Here is an 18726-nt window from a genome sequence, read left to right as displayed (position 1 = left end):
GTTTTCATGGGACTTGTTTTTTTTCCGTTGGAAACTTCTCTGAGGGCCTGGAGAGGTCAGTGTGTTTGTAGGTCAGGTGTGGGGGTCATGAGGGTCAGGGTCATGGGAGGAGGGGACCAAAAAACACGCTGACAGCACGGATGTGTATAGAAGACAAGGCAGGAGAGAAGCTTTGTATAGAGAAAGAGAGGGCAGAATAAAGAATTATATGTGAGCAGCAGAACCCGGGAGAATACCTGTGTGTGTGTGTGTGTGTGTGTTCGCGGTCAGTCTCCACGGTTCAGCCTGTGGACGTCAGGCCGTGACGAAGACGTTGACCGTCACGATGCTGAAAACCATCTATCCATCAAATTAGCCTCTGCTGATTTTGTTAATCATTTTAAATAATAAATTGACAACACACACACACACACACACACACACACAGTCTACTTGATTCTGGGACTCGAGCTAAATCATTGTACACAGATTTAATATCAACAATACATTTACTTGATTCAGACTATATGTTTCCTTCTGCTCAAGACAACGCAGAAGTTCTGCAGAAACGTTATTTTTGTATTAATAGCTCACAAAATACAGTTGTGAAAAAAAGTTAAACATAACAATGCTTTTACTTCTGTTTACAGCTGTAAAACCAAGTTAAGCACGACGGGTTCAACTGTGATTTGTGTTCACAGCAGAAACACCCTCGCAAATTCTACATCAACTCTTTTGGTTGCTGTTGTTTATTTTAGGGAGGTCAACCTGTCTTCTGTGTGCTCCTCAGTGGAAGAGCATTACATAGAATACGGCCTGACCAACGGTCTGCTTTCATTCTGTGACAGTCATTGGTCTGATGCGGTGGGAAAAACTGCTGATTCAGAGCAGAGAAATAAACAAAGAACAATACAGGGGAAAGTGAGCCGATCGAGGGAAGCTGCTGTTTCCTTTATGACTGCTGCAATGTGTGTGTGTGTGTGTGTGTGTGCTTTGTTAACATCCTGATCAACTCGATAAAAGTTGTGTGTGTGTGTGTGTGTGTGAAATGTCGGAGGTTGTTTACAGCATCGCTGAGGAAAAGGTTAAGCGGTGCGAGGAGCCTCTGTGCCGTCGTGTGTGTCTGATCTTAGGGGGTGGAGGGTGGAGGAGGGGGGGGGGGGGGGCGGTATGTAGGCCGCTCTCATCACGCTCCATCGGCCCCATTAGGCGGAGAGGGAGGAGCTGCGGGGTTCACAAGGGTCGGGAGGAAGAGGACACGTGAGCCGTCACGATGTGCATATTATATTTCGGTCGGTTATTAGGGATTAATTACTTAATTAACCCGACTGGGAAGATCTGTTAGCATGACTTACCTTCACCTCCAGTGACTTTAGAACACAAATGCTTTTCTCTTGTTTTCAGACTCTGAGCACAAACAATTCTAAGCATGAACGAAAATAGATCTTTCATGTCTACAGTCTTTGCCCCACCGCCAACGGTCGTATTTGCTCATCCTGTTGAGACGAGTCGGTGTGACCCGGCTCAAGTTCACTGACCTGCCGTCTAGTCGTCCCAACTCATCTTCCCATCTTAGTGGGAACCTACGGATGTGTGATGTTTGTGGCTTTGCGATGAACGCCTGAAAGAAGAAAGCTCGGAGATGTCAGCGAGGACTCATTTCCTGCTTCCGGCGCATCGACGGAGAGGATCTGCTGGTGGTCCTGGTCCTCATCAGCACCACCAGCAGCCGTTACAGAAGAGTGACCTGTGGAAACACAGCCGCTCGCACGCCAGAGAGACTCTGGCACAATGGCAACAGGTCCGTTTACGAACACATGATCAGGTCTCCTCGCTCTCTTGTTCCCCCGAGCACGTGCTGCTGCGAACTCGTTCCCCTGTTTGTCGACTCTTATCAAATCGGAGCAGCGTGTCTGACATACCGGCGACGCTGTGAGCCACCGCTCGCATCCTGCTCGTGTATATCTGACGGAGCGGGCCGAGGGAAACCCACGACGACTCTTTTTTTTTTTTGCCACAGCGGCTTCCGTCATTCATGGTGCTTTCATGCTATTTGTAGTGAGCATATGACTTCATTTACTACATTACATGTTATATAGGGGGGGTTCAAAGTGAGTGCTTTTGACTGAATCCCTCCAAACGAATGATGAACCAGGTGATAACGAAACAAGAGAGTGGTTACGTAACAAGAGATCCGTGTGTGTGTGTCCACATATGTGAACCACCGCGCCGGATAAACAGTCCGCTCGCTGATGACGAAATCTCTCTCCCTTTTTTTTAAATCGATGCAAACACGTCTCGCTTTGGGACGAACGTCCGCCTCACACCTGAGCGCTGAAGAGGAAGACGAGGAAGAGGAAGGCTCGGCCTCGCCGAGGCCTGAACCCGGCACCCGCCCTGCCGGCGTGAAATAATCAGCACAGCTGAGAATCTCCTCCTCGACATTGAAGCCCAGTTTTGTTTTTTTGTTTTTCTTTTCTCACAACCCACCCCTTCCTGCAGCTGCAGAGAGCACAGTTTGTCGTGCGCACACACACACACACACACACACACACACACACACACACACACAGAATAAATGGTTGTCAACTGGTTCTTTAAAAAGCACCATCAAAGCATTTGGCCTATTGGATGGTTCTTCATGTTTGTTATTTGGTTCTTTGGGATCTCAAAGGGTTCTTCAAAGAACCAGGAATGTTGGCTGTAAAGAAGGAAGTCAACGGCACCTCTAACCTTCTGCAGCGGTTTGCAAGGTTCTTCCCCGGAACTGGAAACGGTGCAGATGGTACCTTTTTATCTTTTCTCTGTGCAGTTGGTACAAACAGTCTTTTCTGCACCTTTTAATTTGCCCCATGGACGACTGCGGCACTACAATGTCTACAGTGTTTAGCAGATTCACTGCTGCATTGTACTGTATTCATGTCAATCCTCTAATAAGCCATTGCTGCTTCACGGGGAGACGTCCCGACAACACCCAGAAAAGGCGCGTCTCCGCGGGCGTCCTCCACACGCCGTTCACTCCGAGCCATAATACCCCAGTGGAGGGACTCACGACATGTAAACAGCTCTTCAAAAAGCACCTTTTGCCCCTGCTGTCCAACGGGGGGCGGGGGGGGGGCTGATGTAGCGTTGACTCTAGCGTCGACTGTGGATCGTGCCACAAATGGCCACTGTCATGACGTCAGCCATTCTGCCCTCAAACCCCCCGACGGGGGCTTTATCCCCGAGTCAACAGAGCGCGGTGAGGTAATGCTGGTTCGTGAGAGCAGTCAATGCGTCTATGGACACAGCGAGTGGTTCGTTCCCAAAAACTCACCAGCAAAGAGCTCACTCTTTGGGGGGGGTGGGGGGGGGGTGTACTTGCTCTGGTGATTTGCACATACTAGGCCAAGGCTCAAGGCCACTTAGTCAGTCAGTCCGAGCGGTTTGTCAGGATTAATCTGCCTGTGTGCTCTTATCATGTGGGTGAGAACATGGATAGCAGCTAATCACAGCGGGGGGGAGGGGGGAGGGGGGGGCAGATGGAGATAATGAATGTAGGCCATGGTGTATGTCACTGTAATGTTACACATGACAGAATGCAGCTGATTGAGGCTTTCATTCCGATAAGACTTTGGTCCGCCCGTTACAGATGTTTAGTTACTTTGCACAATCTAAAAGAGAATCGCTCATTAAGTCAATCACTCGCTGCTCCTTGGTTTCAGTGCTTATTTTTGGGGATGAATTATTCACACTGCGTTCCTTGTCTGAAGAAGACTCCGGGGACGGACCACGAAGAGGGAGGCAGAGGGGGGGGGGGGGACAGGGAGAGATAGATGCTCTTTGAATCGGTTTTAACTCTCAGCTCAATGAGAGCAGATGGATTCATACAACACAATTTAACACATTCTGCAAAGTCCGATCAGGTGTCACCAACGTCAAGGTGTGTGGTTATCAGACAGACCAAAGGCAAAAGATGAGGTGAGGAAAGAACCAAAGTTCTAGTACTATAGTTGAAAAACGGGGGTGGCCGAACCATGTAGGAAACATTGTTTTCTAATTTAAGAATGACATTATGTTTGAATATTTGTAATTTAGAAGTCAATGTGCTTCCCAAACAGGGCGAACTGGGAGAAGTTTATGACCCGCATTTGGAACATGACCTTCCAGATGAAGGGCCTGTCGTTGTAGTCAACTCTTCTCCACTGGAGGGAGAGAATGGAATTGTTTGAAGTCAGCTGAACAGAGGAATGGAGAGGCGAGATTTAAGCTGGTGCCAATTCATGCAGGGTTTTAAAAAAAAAAAAACATCCAGAGCACGAGTGGGAGAAAATGGCCTCCCATCATAAAAACTATCTTCATGGCCCTGCATTGATGTCCCAGATATTGAATTTAAATCTGAATTGAGCCATAGTTTTTTTTCTTCATTGTGCATTCAAAAGCCAACTAAATTCTGGCAAACTCCCAAGCAAAAGCAATTAACTCATTCAACCCGCACGGTCTAACCCCTAAAAACTTTTCCCACATTCTCACAGTAACTGATGACCACCAAACCAAACGCCTGCCGGTCAGTCGCTGTGGGCGTATTCAGGTGGCTAGACTTGCATATACGTAACCGGTGTCTCTCCTTTGCTTTTATTTCTCCCCTGTTTGTCATGCATCAGCACATCTCTCCTTTCCATCCATCATGTCGCATCAGCAGCTACTCCCTCTAACACATCAAACTCTGGCCGGCCTCCAGATGGGGATCGACCCGACTGTAAATCTAATTTCCATGATTCTCTGTAGGGCTTTTAGTTTTAAAGCCCTACACGGTTGCAAGGACAACATGGCCGTGTCGCAGACTGGTCCGCGAGTCCGAAAACATCCTCTCCCCGCAAGAGAAAGTTGTAGTGTAAAACCTGTACGGCTCAGCAGAGAGAAAAGGACAAGGCTGAAGAATGTGCTGACGTCTGATGCAGAATCTGATTGGTTTCAGGTTTCAGCGGAACAAACACGCCGATGTTAAAAGCCTGTCGGAAAGTCTGCATATGTGATCTTGCCTCCACAAAACGGCCAATGGGTTGATTCCATTCTTACTGACTCACGCTGGGAGACACATTGTAAATGAGACCAACTGCTCATTTTATTGAGCGTAGGGGTATTACGTTCTGCGTCTGGTGGCCGAGCTCCGACAGTCACGGGGAAGTACAGGCTCTCGCTCTCTCTCTCTTCCTCCTCCCATCTTCCTCAAACAAGCACCGACACATCAATCTGAAACGAAATGGCGCTGTAAAGAGCGTGACGATGGGGGTGGGGGGGGGGCTCATTTCCCTGCCCTGTAAAAACTGCATCTGAACTACATTGTAATCACTTGTCAAATGGCAACTTCAATTGCCAAATGTAACACAATAAACACAAGTGTGCAAAAGTGAAACCATGTGTGTGCATCCGTTGGCCGCTGAAGTGGAAACAAAGAAGTGCATTTATTATTTATAAGGTCACTTAAGGTACCAACAACGCAGTTGTCAACTGAACCAGATTGTCGTCTGACACTGCATTCTGGGTGCAGATCTCTCCTTGTGCAAGCTTGGCAATGCATTGCATGGCAGCTTCATTGAGTTCCATCTAAGTGAGAAAGGAGAAAGCCCTGGCTGTGCACACAACAACTTGCATCAAGGCATTTTGCGATGGGAAATTTTGCAACCTACAATCTATTCGATTTAAAAAGCCTCATATCGCAGGACTCACCCCTGTCTCGCTCTCTCTCACTATTTAATTGTTTACGAGTCTTACCTCACTTCCCCTGTTGCTGCTGCTCATCATTTCCCCCGTGCTGCTGGTGCTGCACCTCAGCTGCAGGCTGCAGCTCTGAGAAATTGAGCTGCAAAGGGGAAAAGCCTGGGAGCAGAGCAGCAGACTGCAGAGCAGAGATATATATATATATATATATATATATATATATATATATATATATATATATATATATATATATATTCATGCATTCGCATTCAGGGTCGTGTGGGTTTTTCCATGTGAGATATCTGTCACGTCGTGGACCAGCGCAGCGCTTCGGGTCGGCGCGCCCTGTGATTGGTCGGTTCTCCGTGGCCGTCGCCATGGGGCGTGGTCACCGAGCGAGCCGACCGGGAACCACATTCGCGTGCGTCCTCGCCGTCTGTTAAAGCCCCGATGGGGAAGAGACGGCCGCAAGCGAAACAACAAATACCAAAAAAAAAAAAATGCAAATATTCGATCGCTGCGGGCAGAGAAAGTGGAAAATTCCCGCGTCCTAAAGTGGTCTTTAAACTACACGCTCCGCATAACGTCACCGTTAGCGCCGCGTCCGCCGCTGAAGACGAGACCGGGGATGCGAGGACTCTGACGGACATTTAAGACGTTATATTCGACATGGCTGTGTGGTTAATACCGGGTGGGGGGTCCGTGTCCACTTAGCAAAGACCGAGCTGTCCCCCACCCGAATGTGTTTGCGCGTGTCTTTTTTTTTTTTTGTGAGAAAATGGGCACGCGGAGCCGATAGGGCGTTTTTAAAGTGCACCTCTTCTTTATCCGTTGGACAACCGGCTAGCGTTAGCGGGCTGCCCTCCCCTCTCCGCCCCCCTCCCTTCACGACCCCCCCCCTCCATACACACACACCCACGCTGGACCTGACCGCTAACCGGACTTTTATTTCTTCAGAACAGGGGTAAAAAAGGTAAGTCGTGTCCTCCTCCTTGGTTCTGTGTAACGCAAGAAGCGCTAGAAAGACAACTGTTAGCTAATTCACTGTTCTGACCGTTAACGGTTGAAAATTTAAAAAAAGCAACGCAGCGTTGGATCCGTGAAACAGTGAAACTTCACGCTGACGTGCGTCGTCGGGGCCAGTTTGCCCGTGCTAACAATAATGTGCTTTAACTCATCTCGTGGTGCTCGCCTTTTTTCACCCAACCGCTTTTATTGACACCCACCATCTTTTACTGGCCCCCTTCGGCCCGCCGCCGCCTCCATGGCTGGATTCCGTCTCTCTAACTGCCACCGTTTCTTTTCTTTTTTTTTTCTTCTTCTTCTGCTTCTCTGTGCAGCTCCTGCTATCGGATGAAATCTCGTCTCGTCACCCATCCCACCGTCGCCAGGGGCCTCCGCTGGCAAACTGCGTCACCGAGTGGGCGCTGCAGGTACTCGCCCCTCAATCTGCACTGTTGGGAACGTCCGGCCATGGCACGAATGACCTGGAAGCCCAAGTGACGGAGCCCGGGAGAACCGCCATGGAGCCGGAGGCCGACTCCAACCCCGAGGCCCGCCGAGAACCGAAGCATCCCCCCGAGGCCGACGCTCACCGCCGACTCCCCGCCGACATGCAGGAGGGGGCTGACGGCGCTGGCCGGCGCGTGGACTCTGCGGTGAGAGGCGGGAGTGACCCCAGCGTTGACCCCTCCAGCAGTTATCAGAGGAACGTGCACCAGAGGTTCATCAGGAGAAGCCTGTGGTTCTCCGAGGCCGACGAGCAAGCGTTTGAAGCGCCCGAGTGCGACAACAGGAATAAGATCCTGAACATAAACCTGCGGACGATAGTGGACAGGGCGCGAGGGGCCAGCTGTGGGGCGCAGGAAGGCTCCAGCACCGAAAGTCAAGGTGGGCAGAAGGACAGCGCAACGGAGAGCGCCAGTGCCGACGAGGGGAAGGATAAAAGCGCAGACGCGGCAAACCTCCCGTGCAGCGATGGTGGCAAAGCCGCCATCAAGGCCGCCAGCGAGGAGAACGAGGAGGAGGCGGAGATGAAAGCGGTCTCCACATCTCCGGGGGGAAGGTTCCTCAAGTTTGACATAGAGCTGGGCAGAGGGTCCTTCAAGACGGTCTACAAGGGCCTGGATACTGAGACCTGGGTGGAGGTGGCCTGGTGCGAGCTGCAGGTAAAGTACTGAAACCTGCACATCTGAATGTACAGTCCGTCTCTGTGGCACCCAGGCAGCGGCAGCTAGGTGCGGCACAGGCGACGCATATTCCGCAGCCCCCATGCATCCCCCCCCCAACTCCTCATTATCACTCTAGCAAATGGGCGTGGGAGACACTTAAAGTAATATCAAGTTAATTTCCGTGCAATCAGTGATTTATGCGTGAATGGAATGCCTGACTCTCTGCCGGGGGAAGGTTCACATGACGCCTCGTGGGCGGAGTCAGCCAAGTTGCAGATGGGTTCCCACAAAAAGGGTTTACGTGGGGAAAGTGATTGACAAGCATTATCCGCTGACTTCATTAGCTAATGGTGATCGGCAGTTTTCGCAAATGCACAAGGAGTGTCTATTTTGTCTCGCGTTTCACAGACAGGGGGAAAATTACCAGCTTAGACTGTGCACAGGTATTAACTAATTATTTCTTCCTTTTGGAGACTGCAGGAGGGATTACCTCCCTCTGTGTCCCAGGAGGCTTAAGAGGGACAACTGTAAGCATGAGTGGCCCCACTCAAAGATAGAGAGCTTGTACCGCGCTTTGTTATTCTTTCAACGTTCAGATTAAAATAGCTATTTCTATATCTATATTCAAGCATTGTTCTTTTTGCCCTACTGATAATATTTGGGTGGGCAGTGCAGGAGACCTTGTATGTTGTGAGCCGTGCTGCCTCGCTGCCTCGCTCCCCTCATGTGCAACAGGAGGCAGGCCGACAGGAAGCGGGCGAAGTGCGCCGCAGCCCCGCTGCTCGCGGCGGGGCGGCCCCCGTGGCCTCGGTGAATACTAATTCCTACTCTTCTCTCATAACCCGCTGCGTCCGTCGCGCGAGTGACTGAAGAATGCATCGAACTAAACCCGTTCCGTGGGGTTGCTATCTAGAGACAGCGACGGGCCTTATCTCTAGAGAGAGGACCGTGAGGACGACCGGGGAGGAATGAGTGGAGATGTGGACGTGCTGAGAGACGCGATGACTTCATCTGGGTGAGAGTGTCCTGCAGGCTGATTGGGGTGGCGAGCAACCTCAGATCTCCCTCAACCTGACAACGCTCAATTGTGCTCAGCGGAGGGTAGGATGTGGAACGGGAAGCAATTACCCGTGTTTTATTCTCCCGACGTGACACGTTAACACCCCCTCTGGTGGACGGAGAATACACACTCTTAATCACAGAACAAAGGGTCGTGTTCTCATCTTTTTGTTCTTTTATATGTTACAGCTCTAAGCTTGGGTTCTTCCACGAGAGCAGTTGGAAAAACAAAACGCTGCCTTGACCCGATCAATGTGTTTCATTAGCTTACTGAGCGGATCAGAACCATTAATTGAGACTTTGTGCCTGAATCAATGAAGTCTCATGCGGGGCCTTTCCCCCGCCGATCAGAACCGTGATCTCATGTCCTCTAAAGCCGCCTTCATAGAATCGACCGTCCTGTGGGTTTAACCTTCTAAGCGGTTTATGACAAGCAGTTTAATATTAAACTACTGCTGGGGCTGAATTTGGTCTCTCCAACAGTGTGGAAGATCCGCACAAAACTTCAAGGGCTTCAACCAAAAGTTATCTTTGTCATCGAGTAGGCTGATTAATTAATTTGTTTCTTTCCCTGTCTGTTGCATTTTAGTAAATCGATTTATTTAAAAAATGGTGGTCTGTTTCACCTTTGACTGGTTAATAAGTTAAAAATTCTGATTTTAAAGATATTTCCTCAGATGTTGGATGAACATTTAAAAACCGAGAAGATATTAATTATTATATAATAAAATATGTAAAACTAGCAAATTATTCATATTCATAAATCAATTTATTATCAAACTAACAGAAGAATAACTGCCATTAATTGATTTATCAACAACGTTTTAGCTCCAGAAATCTAATGTGAGTTTTAGACAAGAATCCGAGGTACTTCATTTTTGCAGATCGTGGATTGAAGTGCAACTCAAAATATTTGATTAAAATCAGTTTAGCATTTGTAGCCCATGTGGGATTTCCCAGCATGCTTATGTTGTCGTGTCTATGCTGCTTGTCTAAACCGAAAATCCGTGATTGCACTAAATCACCTCTTTTGAATTCAATGAATAGTTCAAGTACCAGCTGGTTTTAAATTTGCTCCCCAAATTCGGACAGGATTTGAAAGGTGCTCTTGTCATGCATGTCCACGCGGCTCAGTGTGTGAGACGCAGGAGCTCTCGGCGTCTCATAAGGAGCGAGATGAGACTCTGTGATTTTCCACTGTTTTGCCTCCTTACAGTGGTCACATGGCTTTCCTCCTCGAAATTGTAATCTGGTTTTGTGTTTATTCTCTCTCTCGCTTGCTCGCTCACTAAATCCCCTGCCCCTCTCCTCCCCTTCCCATCTCCCCCACTCGCCCGTGAGGGTGCCAGGCCGCTGGCATTACACAGATGGCCCTGGCACCGGCAAGGATGTGAGCTGAGTCACAGGGAAAGATGCCGATTGTGAGGTGTTCTTTTCTTTCCTGGGTAAAACACGTGTTTCTGTTTTTCTTTTCTTTTATCTGTATCAATGCCCGACGGAATTCCTTTTTAAAAAATTTTTTTTTTAACTTTCAAAAAACCTCCATCTTCTGCCAAGTGTGGCTCAGTGTACAGATATATATCGCAGTGTTTAATGCAGCGCGCACACTCTCATACGCAAAGTTTCACTCTGACTTCGTGCAGACTTCCTCAGTATCTGGCAGGGAGCTGGTTGTTCTGTAGATGAAGTCTGGATACCACGGCCGTCGTTGAGCTAAACAGAACCTGCGAATGACACGGCGCGTCGGGAGGAACGATGTATTAGTTCTAAACACGATTCTGCTGGATTGGCAGATTAGATGGAGCAATGTTTATTAAAGACGGCCCCGTGTTCCTGAGTAGTTGATGGATATCTCGTTGGATAATCATGTCCCGCTCGGCAACCATCCTGTCTTTACTTGTCCGACAGCAAGAATGAAAACAAAGCTTGAGATGCTCAAGTGGGTCCTCGGCTAAAGCCCATTAGGTATGAAGACGCAACAGCTCTCCTGGTGGGCCTGAGCTCCTACGTCACTCAGACAATGGAAGAAGGACGAGCCTTTTAGAAAGCTTGTTGGAAAGTGGCGAGTCCACGGGATCGGCTTCATTTTAATTATGTTTTATAATTTTGTTTGGGCTCAAAGACAAAGTACATGGACATGGTCGCGGTGACGTCTGACGGTGGAATAATTGTTTTGAAGGCAGAGTTTTGCCTTTTAGCTGTCACCATCTCTCGCCGGGAAGTAAAAGTGGACCAATGCCGACCAAGACACAATGTTTCAGTTCCCTTTCATGAAGTAAAACGACTGTGTGAGGGTTAAAGTAGCATCCTTTCCATCACCAGGTAGCCACGCCGTTAAGCATAGCCTGCTCTATTGTTTATTATTCCAAATGTGGAAAAATAGGCGAAATGGACTTTAACATTGGACTCAGATCTCAGAATTGGCCTTCTGATTTAAAACAGTGGTTGGTATTTTAAGTCATTTTCAATCATTACATTCTAACTTTTCAAATTTTGTAAAAAAAGGTTAATATTAACACCAGCATTGATGTGTTTGGATTACTGTTGAAAGTTATAGATAGATCTGTCGACTAGGGGTCAGATTCTACGAGTCGAGGTTGTGTCCCGGAGGCCACGTTACGAAAGACTCGCTGTAGGATTCAGTGAGCAACCTCCAGACACACACCTTTAGCATACACACACTCTCGCCGTCTAACTTTGAACTGGAGAAAATGTAAGCAGCCTAAATGGCCTCTGACCTCCCTCGGCAAAAGAAATTGTACCGAAAGCTCATTAGGGCGAGTAATCCCTTTTGGAATTTAAAAAGGTGATTTGTGTGAATGAATTCGGAGCACCTTTGGTACGGCGTTAAAGCCTCCTGCTTAACGTAGGCCGCGTGGAATGAAGACGAGGGTTTCTGTAGATGCACACTCGCGTTGACCTCTTGGGCACTAAGCTATTTACGTAACTGGCGGGGAAACAAATGGCCGCACAGTGGCACTTAATCTTAAGTTCACATTCATCATGACACCTCGTAATAGCAGAAAGCTTGTTATGTTCAACGCCTGAACCATATTTTACTGTTTAACTTTAACACTGTTAAAAGTGTGAGATTTGCGTGTCTTGTTGAGATTTGGATGTGTGGTTTGTAAACACCTGCTTTCTCTGTCTTACCTGGTTCTCAAGCTTAATGTATTTAATGTGAGAACTAGATGGGAAGCATGTAATCCTATCCGAATGACTCTTATATTCACCTATAGCAGAGACACACCTCTAGATTGACAATAAAAAAGTAAAAGTAGGGATTTTAAAAACAAACCACCACATTATGACATTTATTATGGCCACATGATAAATATTGTTATCAAGCCTTCACTCTTACGAACTTGCTATACTTGAACTGGACTGAACTGTGATTACATATTCAAATTCAAAATTGATGGCCCATAAATGAATTATTAGGCAACCAGCTCCTTGCACGCTCTGGCTGCTCGTCTGTGGGCGAATCCGTCTCCTCTCTCTCTCTCTCTCTCTCTGTGAAGCAGCCCATCAAATCAAATGGCCACAAGCTCCACTACAGGAGCTCGAATTAAAGCATGTGCACCTCCCAATCTTCTGTGGCCACGAGTTCCATCGACTGCAAAAAACAAGCGTGTTGTAGGAGCTCGCTCTCTAACGCTGCCGTCCCTCGGGGTCCAGAGACGATACGCAATGACTGGGATAGTTCTGGGACTCCTTGGGACAGCCATGGTGTCCACCTTCAGCGGCGCTGGCCAAATTCTAACGCAGTGCGTGTTGCGGAATCAGTGGTTGCTTGCACCACGAGGTGTAAGAGCGGGACGGAAACACACACACACACACACACACAAATTCTGGCTCCCTGTAGAGCGGGCATCTTTTGTAGTTTGGGTTGATGTGTTACCAGGTTGACTTGTATTAAAAGTTCTTCAAGAGCTACATGTGAGTAAAATAAAAGATCCATTAAGGGGAAAAAGCCACCGATCAGTTGATTTTTACATAGATGCAGGGGACTGTACAACTTGGATACAATCTGTGTTTTTTTGGCAAAAACAAAATACTTTTTTTGTAGGCTGCTACTGTTGTGATTCTGGTTTCCAACATGTTGCTACTAGTTAACAGAAACAATGTAGTTAGTCTTCTCTACCATGCAGCACTTTCACTCTTCCTCCTCAGTGGTTCCTTCTTCCTGCAGAAGTTGTGCTATTTTCTGCTGTCAGACCCTGATACTGTTGCAGTGGCTAATATAGTGAATTATGCTTTCATTGGGCAGCGCTGTTACGATAGCATCTCCTGCCGTTATGTTTTCTTTTCATCCTAGGCAACCCGGGGTATTTGTAACTGATACCGTTGACGGCTTGATTTCACTCGGCGCTCCTGAAATTGGTTTTAGGACAAGTTTTGTAAAAGGCGCCTCTGACCTTAACAAAGACGGCTGCTTTTAAATCTCCCATGCAGGAGAAATCCCTGCTTGGGTTTCGCCTGCGTGTTGTTTAGTCTGGTTCACGGTATTGTGCGGCATCAAGGCCGTGCCTCTGGCTCAGTGCCCCCACACTGCAGTGGGAAGGGAAGGTTAGGCCGTGCCTCCCTCTTTGGCTTAGTACATCTCTACCTGGCACACCGCTCCCTTCTGCTCCGGCTCCGGTCCAACCTTCATCATCAGTGACGCGAGAGAAGGCGCACATGGGCATTGTTGGCTTGCAGCAGTCCACCATGTCTTCAGTAGTGATTTACATCGGCATCAAACACATCTGTGAATATCTGTTTCACCTGTGGTGCCACAACACCAAACAGCTATTCAGAATTCGCTGCATTAGCTACTAGAATGGTTCTTAGTGTGTGTGTGTGTGTGTGTGTGTTATTACTATTATTATGCATGTTTGCTGTCTGTGCAGCAAACCGTTGTTTCTAAAAAATATCATCATCTGTTGTGCCTCCGGTCCTTTTCAAATGTTAAAAGATTAAGTTCGAAAACATGGCCTATTTAGATTTTTTGCACATATAAGGATGCATGCCTTTAAATAGTTTCAGCACTCCTGAAGAGGAGCACAAGTGGCACGAAGGGGGCTGTGAATCTCAGCGAATCCCTGATCTCTGCGAGTGGGAGGTTCACGAGTCGGTTTACTGTGATCGAAACACTCTGCTTTCCCACAGAATATTTGGGGGATTTTGAAGTTTGGGATCTGGCATCTCGTCTTTGATGCTGGCCTGCGCGGTAATCACACCTATTATCTCGGTGGAGTGTAACCCCGGGGTGGGGTTGTGTGTGTGTGAGTGTGCACCACTTTCTTTCCAATCGTCCAATCATGCACTTTGCTGCAGCAAACTGCTGAATATTTCGGGTGGCCAGCTCTAACTGCGTGCTCGAGGATCTCTCATGGTCGAGGTGACTCACGCTCCCTCAGAACACCTCGTTTTACTGTTTCACATTGCTATTGACTGCCTGCTTTCTCCTCACTCACCGCTCTTAAATGGTCCTTGGCTGGTAGGAGCATTTAATGATAACACAGCTGAGTGCATCACCGACCTCCAGCCAGATGTGCAGGGGGTTGAAAACAGCTTACTCACTGTTATTGTTTTGGACATTTTGTTTGGCTAACCGCTACCTGGAGTACGAGTCCACCTACTGCAGAGAACCCCTCCGATACCTAACAAGGGTGCACACGCGGCTGTGCCTTTGTACTTTGGCACGATCTGCACTTTACTGAATGAACATTTCCAGTTGAATATGTGGCCTTTTTTAAAGTGTATTCATTTTATTTGTTAAAGGCGGAGCCTTCTCTTTGTTCATAAGACCACCATTTATGTCATGGAACTGAATTTATTTATGTTTTTGGATTGGTTTATTGATAACACCGATTAACTGACCTCGTTTGAGCTGGTTACAGCCGCAATGGTCCATCACGAACTCCAGGCCAAAAAATATATGTATATAATATATATATATATATTTATTATATATGAGAGAGAGAGTATTTCTCGCATTGTCATTCAACAAAGAAGTCATCAGACAGCTGTTGAAGAGTGAATTGTGTAATCAAAATCTTTGATTATTCATTCTATTTGTCAAAGAACCATTTGTTTGTCAGCCTGAGCATTTATCCTGTGACAGAAAGAGGGCTTACAGGAGGTTAGTGTGGCCTAATCCTCGTCAGCTTACTTCCAGTTACAGTCAGCTACACAAACGTTCCACCGTTGCAACAAACTTCCGCTGTGGTCCGTTTAAGTCACAAGCGCAGTAACGCGTTGTTGTTTCTCTCCTGTTGACCAAGGCTTCTGGAGGGGGGGGGGGGCGTTGTGTCTGTCATACGTCCCCTCACAGCTTCTCCTTATATTTTGCTCACTCCGTTCACGTTTAAACAGCAGATCAGTCTGCAGATTTGAACAGTAATGTTTCAAAGATGTCAAGTATCAGGGCAACGGGGAAATGGAGATAACCAAGTGACCGGCACACAGCTGCTGGCCATAATTCCCTTGCAGCCGTGACTGATGGGACACACCTCGGCAGTCAGCCTGCTCACCCGGCGCCAGCTTCTGTTCCGCCGGCGCTGTTTAACATTGAGGACGGGTGCACAGGGTTTGCACAGTGGACCCGGAAATTTTTGCGTGCTTCCGGAAACCTGGCCGACCTTAGTCTCCAATCAGACCAAACATCCTTCCTTCCAAACGCCCTCATTGTCGAAATGTCTAAACGTGAATAAGACGCAGCTTCTAGAAGTGATGTTCTGTATTATTCTCACCAGCAGTAGAGAGAGAACCACTGAGTAGATCTATAGAGCAACGTATTATTACTGTGACTGAACCTAAGCTCCTCATTGTAGTGTTAAAAACATACACTCAGTCCGGTTTAAGATCCTGGGAAGAAATGTTCTCTTTCTTGATCTCCTTGGACACGTGTAGTGACATATTCAAGCACACTGGGTTTAGCTGTCTAGCTTTTCTAGATCGAGTCCACTGTAAACTGCTGTCACGCTATGGTTGCTAAACCCATATGATGCTAATCGGCTTCTTGTTAACCAAGGATCAAGATAAGGCCAGTTAAAGGGGGAGATGGGGGGGGGGGGGGTAATTAGCACCACAAAGCTGTGGAGAGACGACATTGATTAATTGTTTTTGTTTAGAATTAGGACTAACGAAGAAACCAATTCACTTAATTCAGCTGTGGACCTCACTTGTTGACTAATATTGGTTATACGCTAACTACCCTGACCTTTGAGGCGTTATTATAGAGGAGACTTTAGTGTGGTTGATAAGATAAGAATCCTGTATTTGTTCCGTAAAAAGATTTATAGCAATCATATAATATCTATATGATGTAAAATAATAATACCAGTCCTGCAAAATGTTGCCATGTGATAGATTTATTTTTGAATACAAACTATTATTGTCTACCATGCTTTACAGTAATAAAATAATTAGAAATAAAGTGATTATTTTGTATTCGTAAGTGACGAATCAATCTTTATAAATATTATGATTCAGCATTTTTGTGGGTGATGCTGTGAAGTGTGTGTGAGATGACAAATGTGGCGTATTGTTAATAACGCACTACCCGCTGGGTTTTTGCTTTGTGCTTCGTGCTTCTGCTCCGTTTGAGAGGCGATCGCTCACTTGTGTTTGAGCTCATTTGAGTCAGAGAGGTGGTCTGCTTCCAAAGCCCCTCCACAGCTCCCCCATCCGGGGCGCTCTGATTCTATTAGGCGGTGATCAATAGTAAACACTCCTCCTGAAATAACCCCCCTCATTCCCTCGGCCACATCTTTTTTTCATCGAGCAAAAAAAAAAAGCTCTGTCATGCTGCTGTCGGTGGAAAATAGTTTGTAATCACTGCTGTTTGTGATGTTTGAGCAAAGCAAGTTTTCCATCAATGTTTGAACTAAATCCAACGCACGGAGTCATCTCTCCAGTAAGGGCGTGCATGGATCAAGGATAACATGTGACATCACGCCAGGAACTTGATTTGAACACACGCTTTAGCCATAGCATGACATATTTGCCCGAGAACTGGACTAATGTGCAACCTGTTTGCACGTGTCTCTGCTGGGGGACTAATATAGTCCAGCACACCAGCTAACGGATGCAGCAGTGTCGGACTTTATGGATCGCTTCCTGACAATGTCACCTATGTCATCTATTTTCCTGTGTGTGTGTGTGTGTGTGTGTCCTTGCCCAGGCGGCTGCACATTCTGCCGGTAACAGCTGAGCCTTTTTTCTTTAGCCGTGTGTGCAGCACCGGCTCGATGTCATTCTGAAAACATTCCTCTGCACCGTGTTTAGTGGCACTTTGTGGTTTTTCAAATGTAACGAAAGGATTAATCGCTCTGGTTAAAAGCCCCCCCCCCCCCCCCCCCCCTCACCTGCAATAACTATGAAGCGACTGTCTGCCGTTTGTCTGGCGCTGTGTGTTGGGAATGGCATCCCTCTCGTGTCTGTCTCGGTGTGCATATGCCCGCGTGTCCCCCCACCACCTCCACCACGCTGTGCACAACACCTCTGAGCATACATGCGGCTCCTGAATTATGCAGAAGCCCCGATGGCTGCTGGGAGGGGGGGGGGGGGGGGGAGTGAATGGTGTCTGCGGGGAGTTCGATTGGGACTCGGGGAACACTGCGCAGGGGGATGAGGGGTTTATTTACGAGGAGCAGCGGGATTCCTGAAAGATGAGCGCTGAGATGCCGAAATGAGGGGGGGTCTAATGAAGATTGGAGAATGGAGGGGGGGGGAGGAGGAGGAGGAGGAGGAGGAGGAGAAGGGAGGAGCGTCGCCTAAAGGGGGAAAAAGCTGCAGTGCTGAAGGGTTGAAATGTGCTTCCCTCCTTTTGAGCCCCGTGCTGCTGCAGCAGTGAGCGGGGAGAACCCAGCCCTCCATCAGTAGAAAAGGTTCTCTGCACAACTGAATTATTCATGGGAGTTTAGAGGAGTGCAGTGAAAATATCCCCCCCGGCCCACACACACACACTTGCACACAAAACCTAGTAAGACACACACACAATGGGCTTTATCGTCACATCAAAGCGCATCCTGCTCCCTAGTTCATTTTTAGGTTATTCAGGGTGATTTTGTATTTTGGGCGTTTTCATCTCGTGGGGGGGTGGGGAGGGGGGGTTCAGCCATGGTTGAATAATTAAATAGATTTAATCTGGCTGCGTTGTTCACCGCATTCCACCGTCGTTGTCGTCCGACTCCGTGAGGGGCGGGGTCCGCCGAGTGTACGTGCGTTACATAAGTCGCTGCCGGGATGAGATGGTTGGAGTCAGGTGTGCTCTCAGAGCGGGGTCAGCCTCACGGAGAAGAGGGGGGGGGTGGGGGGGGGGGGTTCTGTACGTGTGGGGGAGATGTTTGCGAAGAAGGGCGTGGTTGGTGTCAGGAGTGCAGAAAAGTGATTGCAGATATGGGGGAGGGGGAGTGGGTAAGGGAGCCAAAAAGGTAGAGCGAGCGAGCGAGCAAGCAAGTGAAGGAGATGGGGGAAGATAAAAGAGATCGATGACACGTAACCTTTAGCTGCAGTGGGTCGTGGCTGTGACCATGTGCTTGTTCACCCCCCCTGTCTCTTTTCACAGCGTTTGTGTGAGTGAGAGGTCTTATGTGACTTCATTAATAAATATCACACAGGATATTTAGGCTTACATCTTTTTTATTGCCTACGACAACTGCTGATCTGGATCCTTTTCAAAGAGAGACACACACATACACTCTGTTATGTGCTTCAATACACAAATGTTGTAATTAAAGTTGTCCATACCATTCTGCACACCCAGTCTCTCCCACATGCTAAAACATTCTGGATGCATGAATTTCAGATGAAGCCTCTTCCATCTAGT

General features: G+C 47.8%; 1 protein-coding gene across 22 annotated transcripts in view; it reads left to right on the top strand.

The window, feature by feature from the left end:
• The first annotated feature begins 6055 nt into the window (after window positions 1-6055).
• The window catches only part of LOC120828939 (serine/threonine-protein kinase WNK2), a 36487-nt gene continuing 23816 nt past the window's right edge, over window positions 6056-18726 (top strand). For all 22 annotated transcript variants that reach the window (XM_078083088.1, XM_078083081.1, XM_078083018.1 and 19 more), the window contains exons 1-2: window positions 6056-6652; window positions 7020-7847. In XM_078083088.1, the coding sequence (XP_077939214.1) occupies window positions 7203-7847 (645 nt within the window). In that variant the 5' untranslated portion in view covers window positions 6056-6652; window positions 7020-7202. The remainder of the gene's footprint in view (window positions 6653-7019; window positions 7848-18726) is intronic.

The sequence above is a fragment of the Gasterosteus aculeatus genome, chromosome 2, assembly GCF_964276395.1.
Source record: "Gasterosteus aculeatus chromosome 2, fGasAcu3.hap1.1, whole genome shotgun sequence".
Classification (NCBI taxonomy): Eukaryota; Metazoa; Chordata; class Actinopteri; order Perciformes; family Gasterosteidae; genus Gasterosteus; species Gasterosteus aculeatus.
This window is presented reverse-complemented; position numbering and strand designations above follow the sequence as displayed.